Source organism: Onychomys torridus, chromosome 3 (genome assembly GCF_903995425.1).
Source record: "Onychomys torridus chromosome 3, mOncTor1.1, whole genome shotgun sequence".
In the NCBI taxonomy this organism is placed as follows: Eukaryota; Metazoa; Chordata; class Mammalia; order Rodentia; family Cricetidae; genus Onychomys; species Onychomys torridus.
The window spans coordinates 47,659,593-47,682,518 of NC_050445.1; the positions used below are offsets into that span (position 1 = coordinate 47,659,593).

Genomic DNA, 22,926 nt, shown 5'->3' on the forward strand with positions numbered 1-22,926 from the left:
CCTATTTAAAAAATATTTCTTTGGGATTTTTCAGTGAGATGGAACTAAAGGGACAAACTCAAGGTGCAGGATACCATTGGATTTTATCTTCTTCCTTGTTTCCATTAGAATTGTTTCCAGTAAGTTTTCCCAGTGCTTTAAGTGAGACTCAGTCCTCTGCAGGGAAGACTTATGGACATAAAGGAAACTAGTCTAAAAAAGATTTGATGACTCCAATGTAGACCAGGTGAAAGGGTGAATGTATTTTGGCATCTTTATAAGGTCTGCTTGGTTGCAGGTGAGCAGTATACTGCACCTTTAAAATACACACACACTCACACACAATACATATGCATACATATACAAACTCACACACATACATACACACAATACACATACATGCACACAATATACGCACACACACACACACACACAATGCACATGTACGTGCTCCCTTGCACACATAGGTACACCCCCTCACTCCCGCCCAGTGTCAATAGAGCAGTTTGGAAATGTTTCTGCAGTTATTCTTGACTTCTAATATTATAAATGTTTTGTTTTAAGTATAGTTTAGATTGGAGGCCGATCAATTCTTACTCAAAACAATACACATCCGGTAACTTTCACACTTAAAATGTTTTTAAAGGCCTACTCCTATTTTTCCCCTGCTCAAATTAAAATGTTCTAAAACAGAGAAATATGTTTGTAAAGGCACATAGTCACATCTATTTACCCAATGCAAAATACAGTTTCCTCGGTTAAGAAATGATGGAAACAGTCACTAGAATTTCAGTGCCTTCTGTTACAAAAAAAAAACCAACAACAAAAACACAAAAAAAAAACCAAACCACTAAACTACCTTTGGTCACAACAGAGAGTTCATCCCACCCATTGCGGAGATAGTGTCAGAGCTGAAGGGACTATATGTTCATGCTGCTTATCACGCTCCTGCATGATGAGAATCCACTTTGTGGGGTTGCATAACTCTAGCAGATGAGAAGCTAAGGGGCTGGAGAGATGGCTCAGGGGTTAAGGGGACTTGTAGAAGTTTGTGATTTGATCCCTGGCATTTGCACGGTGGCTTAGAACCCTCTGTAACTCCAGTTCCAGATAATCTAATGCTCTCTTCTGACCTCCATGAACACCAGGAACTCATGTGGTACACATACAATACATACATGCAGGGAGAACTTTCATATACATAAAGTACAATAAATAAATCTAAAACTTTTGAAAAGAGGAAAGGTAAAAGATACTCTCTGAACACAGAAACACAGATGATTACCAGTTAGATATTTATTGAAAATATACTACAGTTGTTTCTAACACCTAGTGTTGTTTCAATGGTGAAGAGGAAAATGCCAGACTAACTCAAGTCAGAGAGAGGATTTTTACATTGACACTTATAATGAGTTACAAAAAGCTGGCATTAGCTGTAATACTGTTGTGGAATATGCAATCCATTAAAATTTGATGGAGTAGCTCTATCAATTGCTAACGTTTCATACTATCAAAAATAACTGAACATCTAAAAACAGTGTTTGTATATAGATGCATGTATACAAAATATTTCATTTTTAAGTTAATTTGGTACCGTTGTTCAAAAATGTATTTCTAGATGCGTATGTTGTTTATGTCAAATTATAGTCATACACAAATATAATTTAATACAGTTAAATATAAATTCATGTTTATGTCCTTATAAAAATAGATATAAAAATAGAGTATTTGAAAAAGGTGGATATTCATTCTAAGTAATTGATGGGTCAATAAAACAAAATAGTTTCTTTTTTATGGCAATGAACTTGAGGTATTTGTACACTTAGTGATCTTAGCTATGTGCTGAGTTAGTCCTCTCAGCTTTTTCTCACCCCCAAATCATCCTTTAAAACTCACCATAGCAGTGAGATACTATCTCACAACAAGGAGTTTGTATAATAAGGCGATTTACCATTCTGTACCTAAAAAGACAGAAGTGAAAGTTTTCAACGCTAGAATTAGGTATGTTTCCTACTTATGCCACAATTTTCATAAAAATACTTGTATGCCTTCTCTATTTGAGTCAAACACATTTGTTCAAATAAAAATACAGATACTAGTCACATAGTACTATTTGTGGATACATAGAAATTCTTTATGCTTATACATTTGAGATTCTGAAATCCTTCGCAAAAATATCTGAAATGTAACCGTTGTCTTAATGAGACACATTGTAGGGGCGATATCATCCATAGACATAACAAAGCAACACTTGGGGAACTTTATTTTGTTCCACAGTTGAAAATTATGTATATCGTCAATTTAGACTGCGTCCACATCCAAGCTCACAGTTTGGAGTGGAGGGATGTTTGTGGAACTCACAGGAGCACAGAGTTGAATACGGTATCACTACTTATCACTTGCAGAACATCTCTTTGAATTCTCCTGTAGAGCATTGTTCCTGTTCTGTTCCTTCCATCATAAACTTTTAAAAGTGTAAGAAGAAATGTTTTTCATAAGCATTAGATCCACAAAGCTCAAATCACTGTAAATACCCTGTTTTCTCCTAGTAAAGAACTTAAATGTTATCCTTCCTTCCAGGTGGAATGTAATTGCTTCTTCGTCACTTGTAGTGTGCCTATGGAGACCATAGCACAGGGACGGCGGCATTACTCTAGCCTCATATTGTTACATTTCTGTATTTTTGTTTATCATTGCAATGCAATATCTGGTCCACGTGGTCGTAGTTTGTGATCACATTTCAAATGATCTCCTTTTAGTTCTGTCCTTCGGTCTGAAGCCAACGGATGGATGCCCATGATTTCTTTTGATGGTTCAGTTGTAAAAACATGTGTCATTGCTCTTTTGTAAGCTGTGTGCTCTGGTGTGCCTGCTTGCACTGGTGAGTGCGCAACCATGGCAAAGTATGTGTGAGGCACATTTGGTTATCAGGTGATTGTCCAGGTGAATGGCTTATCTCTAACTCTGAACTCAGCTCTCCTTCAGGGAGCCTGCGCAGACCTCTGACTTGCACACATCCTGCTGAGCAGGATTTCAGAACAAACCTGATTTATTGGACCTCTGACATGATATGGTGAATGAACATTTGGGACAGAATTTTGTCGCTGTAGGTTGTTTTGACGGCTGAAGTATTTCCCCACAATGTGGTTCTTGGATCTTTTCATCTTGATAACATGGTGCTCTCTGGATAACTTTGATTTCACTACCTGCAAATAAAAAACAAGGAATTAGGGGTGCAAAACCATAGCTATTCGAACTCCACATAGACCGATGTAACTGACTCTCATGCTTGCACTGCATTGTCGCCACACAGATGCTGCCTAAAGGGCTCAGAGACGATTCACATAAACAAGAACCAGGGTAAGCTGTGTTTCAAAAAAGACCAAAGCAGGAGTTAGAAGTCTCGTCACTTTTCACACCCTGATCTTTCTGTTCTGTTAGGGGTAATACAATAATTGAGGCACACATCATTTGATCCCATGTAAGAAAACAAATGTAATGAAAACAAAACAGAATATTTGGAGGGAATCCCCACGTATTTGGGGAATGAGTATTGTAGTTACACACTTTAAGTAAACACAAACCATGTTAGAAGAATTATTGAGAGGAAACTTTGTAAAGATCTGCACTAAAATGTTAACAGAGTAACTTTCTGTGTAAGCTTCCATGTGGTTTAATGTATTCTATTAACTTGCCATCTTGACTTTTTTTTTTTTTTGCCAGAGTTAAGGCAAGAGCTCTCCAACTGAGCTAAATCCCCAACCGCTGACTTTTTAAAATAAATATCATCAATGTGCATGGTTTTAAGACAATGAAGTAAAGGAAGATGTTAGAATTTGAGGGGGAAAAGGTATCAGTAATGTAGTTCAGATCCTAGGGTGTGAAATGCTTTCTATGAGAATCGCCATCATGAGAAGTTGGCTTTTTTTCTATTAGGCCCTTAGAGCAGATGACTCTTAGGAAGGGCAGTGGAAACATCCCCTTGTGACAAAGAATCCCTGTGGGTTGTGATTTAGCTTGCTATTAAGCACTGGCTGACATCCCAGCTCTCAAGAGTGGTGTTCCTTCTGTGTCCTTCCACCCCAAGGTGTTTATGTCAGCACTCAAGGCTGGTAGGCCTTCGAAGGCACCGGTGCTTCCCTGAAGAACTTCTGTATTTTGGAGGGGAGTGTCCTCGAGTAACATTAGGGAACAACATTCTAGAAGTTTATATAAGGAAACATTTAAGCACAAATATGACATGCAACCTGGAAATAATATCATTCCAGCGTTCTGCAGCCAAAGTAAAGGCAGTCTTTTTGTTGTTGTTGTTGTTTTTATGTGGAGCTGAGGATCGAACTCAGGGCCTTGCACTTGCTAGGCAAGCACTCTACCACTGAGCTAAACCCCCAAACCGGCAGTTTTTAAATCTGATTTTGTCTTAAGTTTGGCTCCTGCAATTGCCATGACGGTCTATGTGCTCATTACAAGAAAAATGGAAACGAGTCTATCATAATACACAAGGCCATAGTGCTTTAAACATTATTTTAATACTTGAGGCTGATGTGTTGCTAATCTTAAGTAGATGTGCAGATAGGATATCCAAAAAGATGTACTTCGGTATCTCTGAGATAAACAGATTTCACCTAAAGGTACTGTCACTGTTTTAACTTGTCTCAATGGGAAACTTGATAATTTACTTCTGATTTTAGAGAGCTGAAATTAATCTTGGAGAAAGGGAGATGAGATGACATGTTCTCCCAGCAGTTTCGGAAGGCCAGGCTAATTAACACTCCTGAATTACCAATGTTTCTGTCAGATGTCGTTTGAAATGGACTCCTGAATGGCCGTGTCAGTGATTGGGCCAACCACACTTAGTTCACTTTATCTTGACTTTGAAAACTATTTTTGGGTAATAATAAAAGATTAGGTTTCCAAATTCCTTTTTTGTAAAATCACTATTGATTTGATACTGAATCCTGAATGCAGACAAAGAAATAGAATTATTCAAGTTTTGGTATATATATATATATATATATATATACACAAAAATTCCTTCAAAATTGCTACTGCAAATTTAATCCATTAAAATACCCTGTAGTAGTATGTGCCACACTACTAGCAGTACAATTTGCTTCTGGATAGAAAAACACTTCAACATTATGAAATATTTCATTACAGGAAATTATCAAAGCTTTGTGTGGAAAGCTTTATGGGTTTACTCTGAAAACCCAAATGAGTCTACTAAAAATGATTAAATATTCTAAAGCTGATGCTTAAAAATGATAAAGCTTTTCCATAGTCTATCAATAATTAAGAAAATATACTAAAAACATCTCTTGCAATACCAAATAACTAAGTTCAACAATGATCTACCGGCTGCAGGTGAAGACTCCTTTACAAGGTCAATGAGGCACAAATGACTCATGGACAAATGAAGAGATAAACCACGTCAGGGCTTCACAGTCGATTAAAGTGGACTGTGAAACTGGGAGATGCATGTCAAATCCCAAAATACTTGTTAAGAATCACTATAGGGCCAGGCGGCGGTGGTGGTGACTCATACCTTTAATCCCAGCACTCAGGAGGCAGAGGCAGGCAGATCTCTGTGAGTTTGAGGCCAACCTTGTCTACAGAGTGAGTTCCAGGACAGGCAAGGCTACACAGAGAGACCCTGTCTCAAAAAACAAACCAACAAACAAAGATTCAATATAGGAAAATAACCATGATCATTTGAGATAAAAAAAGTACCGGTGGTTGTGGTTGTGGGGTGGGGTGGCTTGCTATATGAGCTGTCCTTCTATCAGTATGAATCATGTCTGTCTTCAAAATTCATCATGACTTGATCCTTTCTTCAAAATGAAAACCTTTGTGAGGAGGTTTGCTTTCTCACACAGCCCTACAGCCCTCTTCTCTCTCTCCTTCTCCCCTCCCTCCCTCTCTCTCTCTCTCTCTCTCTCTCTCTCTCTCTCTCTCTCTCTCTGTGTGTGTGTGTGTGTGTGTGTAGGGGGGTGGTAGACTGTGAGGAAACAGAACAGCAGAAATGGTGGTGATCCTCATCTTTCCACAGCCTTATTATCTGTAATGTGGGGTGCATGCACATGCATGTGTGTGTGAGTGTGTGTGTGTGTGTGTGTGTGTGTGTATGCATGTGTGTGTATGCATATATGTATGTGCATGAGTGTGTATGTCTGTTAAAATTAAACCCAGGGCCTGGTGCATGCTAAGTACTCAGAGCCATTGAGCCACAACCACAGCCAAGGCTCACTGTCTAAGGCCCAGGTACAGCTGTGTTCTCTGAATCCCACAGTGTCCTTCAGAAACATGACTCTTCTGTCCAGTTTTCCTCTGCTTCTCACATGCCAGCCAGAGATATCTTCCCCTAAAGTCTCTATAACTCAACATCTAGGGAACAGTTCTACTCCTGTCCTCATCCTGATTGTCGACAGCATATTTATGCATCAGATTTGACAAGCCATTTGTCTTGAATCAGGGTCTACCAGGAGCAGGAGGAAAATATGGATTGAATAAGGGTGTGCTTTTATAGTGAGCCCCAGGTTTGTGCTGAGGGCTTCTGTTATACATAGCCTATGTAATCTACTGATGGGTAGACATTCTGGCCAGGCTGTGTGAGTTACCAGGGCTACGAAGCCTTGTGGGGAAACAACCATAGCTGGGCTTTCTACTTGACCACAGATATAGCTTATCACAGCTCATGGATAAAGGGGAAAACTTTCTGACTGAGTGCCATGGTTTGCAAACAAACTATAAGCAAATGTTGAAGAAAAAGCCCTGTTTTACCAAAATGGCCCTCGTTGGAGCCTGGGCTTTGGAAGCCCAGTGGCTGTCCGTACAGAAAGGACAGAATAGGTCTGCAGAGAACTTTACAGTTGTGTGCCCCAAAACATGTATCTGGCAGAGCAACAGAAAGAAGTGAGCAAGACCTGTGTCTGGGGAGCTGCAGGGTGTGTATTTCCATCAACAAGCTGGTAGTTTGTGCTAGAATAACTCAGTAATCCCTAAGCTCCCTGGAGTGGCTTGTTCCAAGTTTGCATAAAGTCACACTGTCATACTTCCAGGAGTTGAGGTGCATCACGTGCAGGTGAAGGCAGATTGGGATCTGTGGGGTAACATACTGAATTGAATACATTCATCGGTCTTGCTTGCCCATTTTCAGAGGTCAGAGGTCTGGATGCAGACTGTTTGGGACAGACTCTGGCATTAATCACATGCTCAATGTTTTTTAAACTGCCAAGTATATTTAACATTGTTTTATTATGTTTATGCCTACATTAAGATAGAAAATTTCTTTATGGGGAGCAACCTTCAATGCTATAATTCTTTATGTAACTTGATTGTAAAGTTTGGGTTGAAGGGGCCTGTGAGATGGCTCAGTGGGTAAAGGAGTTTGCCACCAAGCCTGACATTCTGAATTCAGTTCCTCAGGACCCACAGAATGGAAGGAGACCACTGACTTTTGCATGTTTTCTCTGATTGACACACATGTGCACATGCACATACACATACACACATAAATACATAAAATAAACAGAGATGTAATAAAAGCCATTGAATCATTAATATTTTAAAATATAGGTTAATAATTAAATGTATGCAATATTCAATAATGTGATAGAAAGAGCAATGCTTATTTTGCAGATTAAAAAGCATTTCATACATTCTTTTTATTCCCTAAATTTTTTTATGTAAAAATAAAGAAATTCTAAATTGTGCCCAGTGCTATATAAATCCAGTAATATTGTGTTGAAAGCTCAACACTTTTAAATAAATAGGATTAAAATCAAGAATACAAGTTTAAAATGGAGCTATGGGCCGGGCATGGCGGTTCATGCCTTTAATCCCAGCACTCAGGAGGCAGAGATAGATGGATTTCTGAGTTTGAGACCAGCCTGGTCTACAAAGGGAGTTCTAGGACAGCCAGAGATACACAGAGAAACCATGTCTAAAAATCAAAAACAAAAAAAACCAAAAACCAACCAACCAACCAACCAACCAACCAACAAAAGCTATGTATCACATTGCAAATGTCCACAATGTACAGGCAAGGGTTTTAGTTTTATTGTGTATACTTATTTTTAAATTCTTAGAGTGAACAAGAATTCATGTAATCCCTTTGCAATGAAAAAGCAAAAGAGAAACAGAACAAGGTAGTGTTTCATATATAAATTCTTAATGACTGCCATCCATGTAAGACCCATCTTTCAATATTCAGAGTTCTTTGCGCTAGAAAACACATGAAGGAATTCAGATATGGTCCCTACCCTCAAGAGGACTATATAAAGACACATGTCTAAGATACTTGAAGTAGGAACAAGAATGAAGTGACTTCAAAGACATTGTCTGGGACCAGATCTACAAGGTCAGGCATCATGTTGTTTCCATGTAATGAATAGTTCCCAAGTACATTAAGGAGACCGGTGCTAATTTATGGTAGGCCTGAGAATCTGTTTTTATGCCCATTAGTTCTTTGAACTTACTCATAAAAGTCAACATCCAGCCTTCAAACTGCTACCTGTCTCCAGGTGTCAAAATATCATCTTATTTTAGTTTCAATCTCTAACGTGGAGAAAAAGTAATTTAGGCACATTTCTAAGGGTTGGAAATGTTATGCCAAAGAAGATGTTTGATACCTGTATAGTCAAAAGTTCCTTTCCTTTGATCTCGTGTGGAAACAAGCCCAGTTGGGATCCTCCCAAAAGTCAGAGGACCATTTGGGGTTGCTAAAATCCAACTGATGTGTCAAGTGTAGTGTAGCTTTGAAGAGGGCAGCTAGTGGCACAGATGTTAGGTGACTTCTGAGCAATGACAATAAACCAACAGTGTATGTGAGCAGTTAGAAAACATAAATGAAATCAGGACAAAGGGTCCAAATGAACTGGCACACAGATCACCTCAGCCAGGGACTAATACTAAGCTATACATCCAAACGCTGCTCTATGCTTGGCTACAGAGGACAGCAGGCATGCCAACGAGCAAAGAAAGGACCCACTACATGTGGTTAATAATAATACAGTTAATGGCATGTGCATATACGACTTGGCAAATATTTGCAGTGTTTAATTAGGAGTATTAAATAGCACATCTCTCACCACCTTTAGTCCAGAGTGAGTCCTTTTGCCTTTTTATTTTCCCTATTTTCTAAATTTCCTGTTGGGAACTATATTTCAAATTAAGAAGAAATAGAGGACAACTGATCTTCATAAAACATGACAGCCTATTAACATGACAGCATTGTTCAATGTAATAAAGGCTTACCATTTAGCACATCTTACAATAAAGATTTGTTGCAGCAAAGATCTAGGTTAGAATATGGTAGTCATGATTATGGACGTCCAACTTTATTTTCAAATGAAAATTAGTCTTTCAATAATAATTGATATGTCAATCTGCTAACTGCAGTACTTAGGATAATTTGAGTGTGGAAACCCATGTGGTGGTCATATAAAAACTCGACAGGTGATCAGGTACCTGATGTCTGACTCATTGAGGGAGAACGAAGGTTTTGTCCTTGGTAGCCCAGAAGTAACTTTCATTTTTCAATATATATTTTTTTAATATGGTGAGACATCTCTCAGTTTACAGTGGCAGGTCTTCTTTTATTTTTATGTAAGTAAAAATGTGGGCATAGAGATAATTTAGAATGTGTAGAAATGCCACATTTACTTTATTTTATTCAGGGGTGAGTGTGAACTCAGTCACCCACTGCCACAAATTAGTGCATTTGATTTTCCCACATTTGGAGAAATTGCAGGGGTCAGCAATGGATCCGGAATGCAATGGATGAGGCTTGCCTAAGGAAAAACCACCTTCGTGATCACAGTCTATCCCCTGCCAAGTAAGTATGTGAAATGCCACATTTCAACTTGGTTAGTTTTGACCTATGACTTTTGTTAAGACTTTACAAACAAATGGAAACTTATTCTAAGTCACACCATAAAACTAGCATTGCAACTTTAACTATTAAGCAATTTCAACACTCAAAATTGATTTCACATAAACATTTATCAGAAGGAATGTCTTGCTATGGCAATTAATAGCTACGAACTGAAATAACTTTGAATTTTCCCAAATTCAAAGCCGGTACAGAAAGGGCAGGCTTGCTGAACTGGAAATGTGTCAGGCAGATATGCGACAAGCAAATACCTTTTTTAAAACTGATCTCGGCCTGAATAACCTCCAAGGGACTTTTGATGTGGTTCCAGGCTCAGAGAACAAAATAGGAAACAATTTCCATGGTGTAAGTGTTCCAGAACTGCCCTGGACAGGATCAGAGGGCTGATCTGACTGCAGACTTGAATGATGATCGTGGATAGGGTCTGAAGAAGATGACCACTTCCTAAGGCTAGAAACCATGTGACTGACCACAGGAAATATGCTGTCATTGTAGACGTGTGTACTGCTGAAGTACTGTGAATTGAGAGTCACTGTACATGCTAGCTAGCCTCAAAATCATGACTTGCTGGAAAAGAAGCCCAAGAATCCATAGACATGGGATCAAACTAAAGCAACATGAAACAGCCAGAAGCTGGTATTTCTACTTTTTAATTACATTTCAGAACATCACACAATTTTGGCAAATAACAAGGAATGCTTTTCTTTCACTCACTCCCCAAATATTTAATTATGGCACATTCAAAAAAATCTATCGCTTCAAGGGAGTCCAAGTTTTGAATGAGACAAAGATGCTGAGGATTAGGGCGCAAGATTACATTGTTGAAGGGTCGAGTTTTGTTCTGTTGGCGGCTTTCCAGATTTCCAGTGAGCACACTGTTGATGTCTTCCTCCTCCATAACACTACTTTCTCTGAGAGCTTAGCCCAAAGCTCAGTGGTTCTCAGCCTTCCTAACACTGCCACCCTTTAACACACTTCCTCATGTTGTGGTGACCCCCCCAACCATAAAATGATTGCATTGCTACTTCAGAACTGTAACTTTGCTATTGTTATGAATCATAATGTAAATGTCTGATATTTCCAATGGTCTTAGGTGACCCATTGAAAGTATGTTTTGACCCCCCCCCCCAAAAGAATTGAGACCCACAGGTCGAGAACCACAGCCCTAGGTCCTCAGCTTTGACTCTGGTAACAACTTGTGCTTTAAAGTGAGCAGTTTGATTATATGTGGTTATAGATTGTTGTCTTGCACTCCCATGGAGCTTCCCAGTGATTCTCTGTCCTTAACTCAAATGTTCTCTTAGTCTGATTGATTGTAAGCTGAGTCTCCACTGTACTCTAGTTATACACATCTCTTGGAAGTCAACTCTTATGTGTTTGTTTCATCTCTCCCTCTTGAACTTAAAAATTAAATTTAAGGATAAGGCATCAAGAAGAAAAAAAAATGAATAAAGCATCAATCTGGGAACGGCATCTCAGGCCAATACCTCCAGTATATGGGATGCTGATACTGAAGGACCTCTTACTGATCCCAGTTTGGAGTATATAATGAGGTCTAGAAAACCCTGGGCCACAGGGACTTTCAAAAACAAATGAAGCAAGAAGCAAAACAAAGACAAGAAACTGTCTCTCGCAGATACTTTGTGTGACCAATGTTTTCTACTGCTCGATGCCTGTTAGGGGCTTGCTCTGACAACACCGATCTCTTTAAGGGACCACGTTTCTCATCAGGCGACATCTGCAGTCCTGTTCTGATTGGTGCACTCCAGGAGGTCTGGGAGCAGGTTTAAGAGCTCTGTTGGTATCAATTTTTCCTTTATCTTTCCAGTCTCAAGATTAAGTTGTTCTTTACTATACCCATGCTTCCAGTCCCAATTCTGCAGTTCACTTGTAAGACACAGTAAGTATGGGTACAGGCTCTTAACTCATGAACCTGCATGAGAAAGGACTCATGGCTAATAAGTTTGGCATCACTATCTGGCTGTAATAACTTAGACAATCATGGGTTACTGGTACCTCTCTTCCCTAGGCATCTGAAGTTGTAGTTTCCTTTACCTGCTAAGTCACATTTTGTAAGATGAGTTCTTTGGGGGTGAGGTAGATAGCTTTATGGTTTTAGACACTTTTTCACAGGAAATAAAAGAAAGAAAAGAAGTATTTGTATACCTCCCACCATGCCTGATGTTTAGACCTATTCGCTATGCCTGCTTTTCCACCATCTAGTATGATGTAGCTATTCTTAAAGTGAAGCAAACAGGAGGACAAGGTTGTTAAAAAAAACAAAAAACCAGGGCTTGCTGTAGTTGGGGGTTGGTCACCATTTCTTCCACATCTGGTCTCTGTGCCCTTCCCAGAACTCCCACCAATGCTGTGCTGGGGCAGAGCATTGGGAGGTTCATGGCATCTGTGGGTCATAGGAACCCAGGAATGAATTTGCCATTTGCAATGGGAGGTAAATAGCGGTTACTGGTTACAATGACTACTCTTTGGATGTGACTTGTTGACTCTTCAGAGGACCACAACAATGCTTAAGAAATAAGGAATAAGGATGCTTTAGTTCTCCCATTGAGCAGATGTGAAGGACATTCTAAGAAGTACCATCTCTGAAAAAGGGATCAAACTTTTAAGCTTATGTATTATACTAAATATGTAAATGAACATATGAAATAAAAGGAAAAAGGTTCTGTCGTGTTCAAAAGACTTTGGAAAAAACTGGATCAAACTAATATAGATATTAACTAATTATTAATTGTTGAGACAGCATCTTACTTTCTGTCATCTTTTTATGTTGCTCATGCTGCTTTCAAATTCCTTTACTCAATCATCCCCCTGCCTCAGCCTTCATAGTCCTGGGATGAAAGGCATGCACCACCATTCTCAGCTTAAGTTTTACTTTATTTATTGTAAGAGCTTTGAGATCACTTGGTATACTAATATTATTTAAGAATCCATAAAGTAGAAGTGTAGTATTTTTCAAATATAGATCCTGTCCTCACCAAGACAGAGCATAAAACAGTATGGGCAATCTTAATTAGATTCTTTAAAGTTGGCAGTGAACTTCTAGATATGGTCTACCACATGCGGCATGAAGTGCTGAGGGGTCAGCTTTCCTAGCCATACTAACGTTCTTGGTTCTGGCATTACAAAGTATGGGCTGAATAGTTACATCACAGAGAGGCATAATACCAGTTCAACATAAAGTAATGACACTCTTTGTTTATCTTCCATTTAATTATCTTTCTTAAGAGAAAGACTCGGATTTCATTGGTGGAACCAACTCTTCAAGATAGAGTAATATCTTTTTTTTAATTGAAAATTAATACAATACAGTCTGACTATGGTTTTTCCTCCCCTATCTCCTCCAAGATCCTCCCCACCTATTTGACCCCACACCTTCTTTCTCTCTTTTTAGAAAACAGGCAAATAAAAAGAAAACAAGAGCAGGGGGGTGGCGGCGCACACCTTTAATCCCAGCACTTGGGAGGCAGAGCCAGGTGGATCTCTGTGAGTTTGAGTCCAGCCTGGGCTACCAAGTGAGTTCCAGGAAAAGGCGCAAAGCTACACTGAGAAACCTTGTCTCGAAAAACCAAAAACCAAAAACCAAAAAACAAAACAAAACAAAAAACCAAATAATAACGCTGATGATAGTAATAAAAACAGGAACAAAGCATAAGAAACACACAGACATAGCACACACAAAATCTGTAAAGACAAAAACTGGAAACCATAATATGCAAGCACCAGTAAGATTTAAAAAAATGTCCAAAGAAAGGAATATATGACAAAGAAAGTCTACAGAACCACCACTGAGTTCGTTTTGTGTTGTCTATCTACCACCAGGCATGGGGCCTACCCTTAGGTGTGGTTTATATACCCAGGAGATACCACTGGAGAAAACTGAATTTTCCTTTGCAGGTGGTTGTCAATTGGTGACAGCTTCTAGGTTAGGGATGGGGGTTGGGTCCACTTCCTTTCTCAGCCCCAGGACTCCATCTGGCTTAGACACGTGCATGCTGACACAGTCCCTGTGGGTTCATATGTGTGTCTGTGCTATTGTGTCTGAGATACACTGTTTCCTTGATGTCATCCACCCCCTTGGACTCTTACAGTCTTTCCACCTCCTCTTTTGCATAGCTCCTAAAGCCCTGAAGGGAGATGTTTGATGAAGACATGCCATTTAGGACACAGTGTTCCAAAGTTAGAGTACTATTTTTAATACAGCATTTTAAACCCAATCATCTTAGAAAGGCCTGAGGTCTCTCATGGCTAATGAATCCATCCTCACCAGGTACTGACCTCTAATCTAAATCATTGTCACCAGGTACAGACCCCTCTCTAATCTAATTTGCTTGTGGAAAATGTGAGAATCCTCTTGCAGGCAATGGAATGAGTCCTGGTTATTTTATACAGAAAGAACTACCAACAATCGGTTTCCTAAACAGGGAGGCGGGGGGGGGGGGGTTGGGGGTGGTACAGGAATGGGAAAGAAGTGTCCTAGTACTTGAAACTAGAAGCCATGTAATGAAAACATCAAGATAATCCATCCCAAACATAGGAGAAGGAAGAAGAGACACACATCTCCCCCACCTTGCACCGGTGACTTTGACCCCTTAGTGGAGGGAGGCATTGCCCCAACAGCCTCAGTCTTAGCTGCATTTTAACTCGATTATTTCTCTTGAGTGAACAAGTATGATGAAAGCTTTTCCTTTTTTCTTCTAAACCCAACACCCCCCCACTTTTTATTAGATAAAAGACTTTGTGAAGTACTTTTCCCCCCATTGGGTATATCTTTACAATTGCTAGTCCCCCATCCCTGCCACCAGTATCTTATTATACGTTTCAGTGTCAGGACCTTCTTGCTATCAAAACAACGAGGATTTCAGAGTCCTTCTCTGAAATGAAGTGTCTACCACACTTGGCACTGTTGGTTCTGAGAATTTTTCACTCTGGCTTTGGAGGGGGGCTGTGCCTAGAACTATACAAACTATACTGCTTCTAACAGTTCGTGTTCTGAATTTACCTGATCGTGTTTCCCATGCTTTTCCTGATCTATTTTATGGCTTCAACTCTTGCCTAGTTCCTGGTGACTCCCAACCCTACCTCCAGTCTCAACCTGCCCCTTGATCTTCGTACCTGCATACCCAACTGTCCGCTCCGAACACCACCTGGATGTCCTGCAGGCATCTCAAGTGCAACATGTTGAAAACTGAACTCATCATCTTCTCCCTAAGCTGATACCTTTTCAGTTCTCCTTTGTCTCACTTGCTGTCTCAGCTCGCTAATCAGTCATGCAAGGTAGGAACCCTCTTTGATTCTTCCCACTCCTTCATTCCACAGATAAGACCTACGATTAATTTCCTTAAATAGAGCTTGTGTTTGTCCACTTCCGTCTTACGACTGTTGCCTCTGCCCTCTTTGTTGAAGGCCTTTACCATCTCTCCTCTGACTTCTGGAAAAATTAACTTAGGCTCTTGGATTAGTTCTCTGCACATTTGGTTATATGTCCTAACTGTTAAAAATAGATGTATTTATCGTGTGTGTTTGCCTGCCCATGTCTATACGCAACACACAGGAGTAATTTTCCCATCAAAGAGGGCATCAGATACATCGGCATTGGAGTTGCAGACACTTGTAAACTATCCTGTGCATCCTGGGAACCACACCCAGGTTCTCTGCAAGAACAGCAAATATTGTAGAAACAGTTCTCAGGTCTTGGGTTCTAACTTTTTCAGACGAAAATGCTACCACCTCATTCTTCCCTGTAAGCGTTTCAGTGCCACCTACAGGATCACATGCTAAGCTTTCACCATGATTTAGTCCTTGACTATTTCTTTCCAGTGCCCCCTATTTAGTGATGCTCTACAATATCTAGCAATATCCAGAATTGCTCATGGTTTCATGAGAACAGCATGTCATTTCAGAGTTACTCAATTTTCCATGGAGTTGGAAGAGCCTACATCCCTGGACCTAGGGCCCATTTTCCTACACAATCCAACTGAGCAGGTTTTTTTTCTTTTCTTTTTGTTTCTTTAACAGGAAATTCACTCAATCCTTAGACTATGTCCTGTACCTCATTTTTTGTTGTGACCATCACGGCCTCTGCATATCTCTAAATATCTCTACTATGCTACTCTCAAAATTGTGTCATGTGGGCTTTTATAAATTACATTTAAGTAATATCTTGAGGCAAGGGAACAAATGTGCCTTATTTATTTTTACTTTCTACTGTTTAGCTCAAGAAGTGGACTCACTAAACAAATGCTGGATGATTGCATCAAAGAATAAACAAGACTGATGGATTTGGAACAGGACGCCGGGCAAAGGCTTGGAAAAGTATTTGTATGTAAACAGGACTAGGCAACTGACTTGTTTGGGTTGTTAGCTGGTAAGGAAGGATAAGCAAAACAAACTTCAGTTTGAGAGTGGCAGGACAAGGCATACTAGTGAGAACAAAGGTCAAAGATGATTTAACTCTTGCCTTGGGGACACATGGCTTGGGGACACCTGGCTTTTGAGATTCCTTTTGGAGTCCTGTAACACATTCTCCAGCCTATTTCCCAATGGTAGTAAAGTTCTTAGAGTACTTAAAAACATTTTCTGATAAAATTGTCATAATAATTTATTACAAATACCCATGCTTTGATAAGATATCCCTAAAAGTGCAATAGTGCCACTCATATCTAGGTGGTAACCAAAACCTGTCTGATTGGACTTAAGGCCCACTCGACAGGAAGGAAATCATGCATATTATTGGAAAGCTAGCCAATTATCCAGGGATAGTGAAGTCATGGAGTCTTAGAGGAGAACCTATCCTATCCACTTTAATAAACCAGCACAATTCCTAAATACTTGCCCTTCTACTCACAGATAAGTGTAACTCTCATCCCTCATCAGAGAAGCTTCTCCTTGCAGCAGATGGAGAGATTCTCTTTCTCACTACAGAAAGCCACAATGGTCAAAATGCAGAGAACAACTAATCATGGGGCACTCAGCCCAAATAGATACATTTACAGCACAATCTCATACTTAGGGCTCAAGGAAGGTTATGGAAGAGGGGCCAGAGGACCAGGAAGCCAACTATGTGATTTTGTTTCTAAAATATGACAGAGAATGTACTCCCCAACAGCACGGTTGCTTAAACAATACCTAGATGATGACAATACCATCAATAGACATGTTAAAGTTGGGGGAGAAAATCTCACAGGGCTCCATCCCTAGACAAAGAACTATAGGCAACTAATGACCACTGAGAGAGGAAGAATTAGTCTTCCCCAGGGATGAGCCCCTAATTGTTCTGCTAATAACAAGTGGTCAGCCCTGGAATCATCTATATACAAATAACACTAAACATGTTCAACAGGTTGCATTTACATGTTTATGCATTTGTGTATATATGACAATCCTACTTGGGGATGAGGAAGGTGTGAATTTGCAAGTGCATGAGGGGGGACACAGGAAGGAAAAAAGTTGGAAAGAGGAGAGGGATGAGGAAATGATGTAATTATGTCTAATTTTTAAAAATTGCAAAAACCAAAACCATGCTAATAAGTAAATGCTAGGGCCTCATGTATACTAGGCAGGTGCTAAGGGTCCTATCACTAAGCTACATCTTCAATCCAAAGGTATTTTATTTGTTTTCAGTCTTTGTTGTGTTTAGACTCTAAACTTTTGGAATGTGAAGGAGTAAGAGAAAAACATTATTTCTAAGCTCCATCATGTTGTTTATTTGATTAGGTCAAATAATAAGGTGTGTAATATTAAGATTAAAGAATCATGGAAAATCCATCCCTAACAGAGAACTGCAATGCCTTCCTCTTTTCTTTCCATGTCTGCATACCAAGGCAACCTGTTAGGTCTTAATGCCAGATGCTCTCTGTCGCCTGAGTCAAAAATTACAGTCACATTTGCCAGACATTAACACTATTACATAAGGCCTGCACAACTGATTAGGCTAATTAATAACCACCCAGCAATTGTGGGTTTATCCTTTCTGTAACTAGATTTGGGCTGATATTTCTGAATAGTTTCCAAGTCTCTGCTTCTCACAGTAAATGTTTGCCACACAATGAAAGGCACCATCAGAAACCTCTGTTGGGCAAGAGCTCCTGGGATCCTGTTTGTTGTCCTGAGTAAACATTGGGAAAATAAGATTCCATTCCCACCCATAAAAAGAAACACTTTCTTTGCTAATCAGTGAGGACTTTTTAGTCAAGACACATGCATACCATTTGCAGACAGCTTATAGATTCTTTTCCATGCCTTGGTAGACAAAAGAGCCTCTCCAAGACTGTCAGTTTCACCTGTGACAAGTAAAGTTCACAGAAGCAGGTTTCTTGTGTCTGCAGTAGAATCCTGACCACAGAGCAATGTGATGTTAAGGTCTCACGGGAATGATTATAATGACTCCTCAAAAGTATTCTTGAGTATATGTGGAAATAGTTTGAGTACAAGAGTATAAAACTCTTGTACCACAACTCTTGAGATTCTAATACTACTGTTCCTTGTTTTTGCTATTATTTTAAGGTGAACTTTTGTTTTTGACCAGTCTCATAAAATGAATACAAAGCAAAAAAAAAATGAGAGTTAACAGAATTTTAACATTTCATCATGTGATACCTTAGAAAGATTATAAAATGTCAGAGCTGGCCTGAGTGAGATACAAGTCCTTCAAACTTCGGATAAAGAGTGATCATGTTCACAATCAATGAATGAGTTTGGAGACCCTGTGCACATGCGGAAATTGTGCAAGACGACCTCATCAACTCCATATTCTATCTGCAAAGGCAAATGCTCCTGGAAGACAATTTCATCGAAGTCATGAGAGATTGAGCACGGGTTTTGGCACTTGGGAATCAGCTGACATCACCTGTGGGAGATGCACATGGTGTGCCATAAGTGCAATATTTTAGCTACCATGCTTAAATCTTTCTTTTGCAAATTAAAGATAGCTTTTGCTAGAGGAAGTAATTCTAAATCAGTGTTCTACTGCTGGTGGATCAAAGAATCTTTGTGTGTGTGTGTGTGTGTGTGTGTGTGTGTGTGTGTGTGTGGTTTTCAAATTCCAGGACTATTAGTATAAACCCATTGACATTGTGACAGCAGATACATGTAATACAATCATGTGGGAAGGACATCCTCTGGTTTTAATTGGAGCTGTGCTCGAAGTCTTTGGAGGACATTTCCTTTTTAGTCTTTTAGAGTACTAATACTAAAAAAGAAAAGCACACATCCTTCCTCCAGTGTACTAATTGAAGACACATTATAGAAACATAAATAAGTACATACTTTCTAAAAGAAGTTAAAAAACGCATGCTGTTTTTTAAAGTGCCAATTTTCTGTGAGTTTGGTGACAATTGGCTTGCTTTTGTGACCCACCATGATCCTGGGATGGTTCATTGTTTTTTGTTTTTGTTTTTCTCTCCCAAGCTACCCAGGTTTGTATTTCTAAGCATTTAGTTTTTATAAATAGGACAAATACTCTAGGGGTGGTATATTTTCTTATGGAAGTAATTAGTAGACACACAGCATACTATAACTTAAAATCTGTTTTGCAGCAACATGGCCAAATTTCAAGTTGTTTGTTCAAAACTTCGATGTTTCCCATCATGGTTGCTGGCTCTCACTTCTCTGAGATTTAGTGTCACTAGTCACATTAAAAAGATGATGTGGCTGGGTGGTGGTGGTGCACGCCTTTAATGCCACACTTGGGAGGCAGAAGCAGGCAGATTTCTGTGAGTCTAAGGCCAGCCTGAGATACACAGAGAAACCCTGTTTTGAACTCCTCCACCACCAAAAAAAAAAAAAAAAAAAAAAAAAAAAAAGAAAAGAAAAAGAGAAGAAAGAAAGAAGGAAAGAAGGAAGGAAGGAGAGAAGAAAGGAAAGAAAGAAAAGTGATGTGAATCTATCAGCAGAGCATAGAGAATAGGCACTGTCTTAATGGCTTTTGGGTACTTGTGAGGATCTGGGGACCAAGAGGGAATGAAGACAGCTAAATAAATAGAAATAAACATCTCACTAGTCAACTGACTAGATGTATTCTGGGTTGTAAGGGGAAACCAACCAAGAAAGAACAAGTGGAGTGAATTAAGATCTGAGGGGAAGGTAAACTGGGGTACCCTTCATCTGAGGGTCAGCAGAGTCTCCTGATGTCTGCATCCACACAAGGGTTGACGAGGGAGCTCATTTTCTAATTGTGGTATGTCTGTTTCTTCTGAATTGAAGCATTCCTCCCTAGAGGCAGGTGGGAGACCCGGCTAACTCAAGCAGCTAAGAAACTACGAGACTCAAGAAGCCCAGAAGGCTCCTGGATTCTCAGGTGCCATCCCAGAGGTTCTTTTAAGCTGTAACAGCTGCGGGGGAGAGAAGACCCCATGGCAGAGCTGCCTGCAGGTTGAGGGGAGACCTCTGAGAATGCAGCTTCTGTGGTTTATCACCCATGCTGGGGTGGGCTTTTCAGTGATGTAGATAATACCTTCGAACCATCTGTTCCTGTGGCTAACCTTCCCTGATGTTTCTGAAGGCAATCTTAATAAATGCACTGAGGTTTCTGGTGGAAGGGATCTGTGAAATCTGTTGGAGAAAGCAGCCCTCTTCAGACTTCCACATCTTCCTGCCTTCATCCACCCAAGATCCTGGGTTTTCCATGTCTGAACACTAACTTCTTGCACTTTATTTTGCAAAGATCATGGTCATAAAGCTTTTGACATCTATTTGTTTTCTTTCTCATGCAAAACAGCACAGACAACACATTAAAGGTGTAAGAACAAACAAACAAATAAAACTAACCCCAGCAACCCCAAACTACAAAACTCTGAAAGCCGTTACAAATACCTCATGGAAATGACATCCACAATTGCCCTGCAGAAATTCTTTGTGGCGTCCCATTGTGATGGCGAATGTGTCTACTACTTCGTAGCCATATTTTTTGGCAGCTTCAAGAATGCTCAGGTTTTCTTTATGTAGGTTTTGGACTTCATTCTGTATTGCCAAGCAAGAGACATTAAGTTTTGATTGACAAACACTTATTTTATGATTTAGTAACTCAAACAGACATTATGGAAATGTCATCTTCTTTTACCAAGATCAGTTGTGTTGAGAGGTGGATTTCATATCCATTTTAAAAATAAAAATGTGCTTTAATTTTTTCAAAACATCAACTTATGTATACACAACACAACAATAAACGAATGTCTTTCTTACCTAAAAACAATTAAGTTTATTGATCATAAATGTATTTAAAATTCTCAAATTGAAAACTGATGTTTTATATACCACTAGGTAGACCTACATCTATTTGGATTCTCACTTATTTAAGTCACTTGACTATTAGGTGGCACCTGAGTTTTGCTTAGCTTCTCTCTAAGGGACAGAATGGAAGGGTACATATTGTGTGGCCCGTGCTTGTAAAACAACACTCTAATTGGAGAAATGGGAATATCCACAGTAAGTCCTTTATTAGGGGAAATGCACCAGGAGGAATAATGTCAAGAGAAGTGGAGCAAGAAGACCATGACACAGAAATCTAGAATAGTTTCCAGTGAGGTTTGCTACTTGGACGTGGAGGAGGATGCTTTGGGGGAAGCAGCAAAATTGGGCGAAGTGTCTAGCTGTTGCCTCTCCAGATTACATCTCTCCCACCCTCTCTGCTGTGTGGCTGTCAATGACTGAATCTGGCTCAGTTCTAGTTCAGGTTCACTCTGTCAGGGAGGGACAGCATCATCAATTACTCTAGCTCCATGGAATGGTTGTTTCTTTTTTTAATCAATCATCAATCTATTAATTATGTATACAGTGTTCTGCCTGCATGCCAGAAGAGGGTGCCAGATCTCATTACAGATGGTTGTGAGCCATGTGGTTGCTGGGAATTGAACTCAGGACCTCTGGAAGAGCAGCCAGTGCTTTTAACCATTGAGCTGTCTCCCCAACCCCCTGGTTAAGTTTCTTAAAAGAGGTGGTACATATCATATATTTTTTTCTGTTGTCTCTGTTGGGCTTGCATGCTTATTTTAATCTAGCACTTAAAGGAGAGTGTTTTGACAACTCATAAAGAGGCAACCTCAGAGGAAATGACACCTAAGCTAATACTTGATGGGTCTTAGAAATTCACCAATGTGAGGAGGTGTGGGAGAATATGATCCTTGAAGGGTAAGCATTGATCTAAAGGCCTAGTAGTCATTGAGAACATGGCATGCTTGGAGAGTGTGTGTGTGTGTGTGTGTGTGTGTGTGTGTGTGTGTGTGTGTAGCCCTCCCTGTCCTCATGTACATGTATATCTATGCTCTGGTGAGAAGGGGTGAGTCTACAAAGGAGCTCGAAGGCCCATCTTGAACAGCTGTGAGAGACTATGATAGGAATTAGAACAATGTGTTGTCCTCACTGGCTGGGGGCCCCTTCTCCTTTCTATTTTTGCCTCCCTCCTTCCCACCTTTTGTCTCCACTCTGCTGGTGAAGACTGATGGGCTATCCCACAGCTCTGGGGGCAGGAGGAATCTTAACACAAGGTCTACAATAGAGAAGACAAGTGGTCGGGAGCTAACAACCTAAATGTAAGTGAGGGTCACAAGTCCCAGCTGCTGTGAGGAACACTAAGAACAGAAGTACTGTGGTGCTTCTGGAGTCTCAGGAATGAATTGCAGCCCTGACTGGAAGCCTTTGAATAACACTAAAATGGTTCCAGTCCCTATCTCATAGAAAAAAAAAAAAAAACAATCAAAAACACCCCCTCCTGATCCCCAGTTGTCCTAAACTCTTCTATTCCCTAGAAGTTAATGTCCCAACTTATTTTGTTACCCAAACCCAAGATAGCTTCACTTTGGTGAATTTGGAGTTTTAACTTGGACCACAGTTCTCTTGCGTTATAGAAAAACTGGCATTCAGGAAGGCAACGTTTCAAGTAAGGAGAGGGGCATCCCACTCTGCTTGAGAAAGCTAGACTGGCTCAACACAAATACAAAAGACAACCTCAGCCTGCTTACACAGTCAATGCACAGTCTGCCCCTGAACCGTGATTCTGCACTTGTATATCAACTTGGGCTGGTCTCTATGCTGGAGTAAGG

At 39.9% G+C, this 22,926-nt stretch overlaps 1 protein-coding gene and 1 non-coding gene across 2 annotated transcripts in view; both read right to left on the reverse strand.

The window, feature by feature from the left end:
- Positions 1-1,255: 1,255 nt before the first annotated feature.
- The window catches only part of Cped1 (cadherin like and PC-esterase domain containing 1), a 271,465-nt gene continuing 249,794 nt past the window's right edge, over positions 1,256-22,926 (reverse strand). The window contains exons 21-22 of the mRNA XM_036181508.1: positions 20,702-20,848; positions 1,256-3,185 (exon numbers count right to left, since the gene is read on the reverse strand). Of these exons, the coding sequence (XP_036037401.1) occupies positions 2,961-3,185; positions 20,702-20,848 (372 nt within the window). The 3' untranslated portion in view covers positions 1,256-2,960. The remainder of the gene's footprint in view (positions 3,186-20,701; positions 20,849-22,926) is intronic.
- Positions 9,656-9,822, reverse strand: LOC118580984. Its single transcript, XR_004944632.1, has one exon. It is a non-coding gene; the product is annotated as a U1 spliceosomal RNA (small nuclear RNA).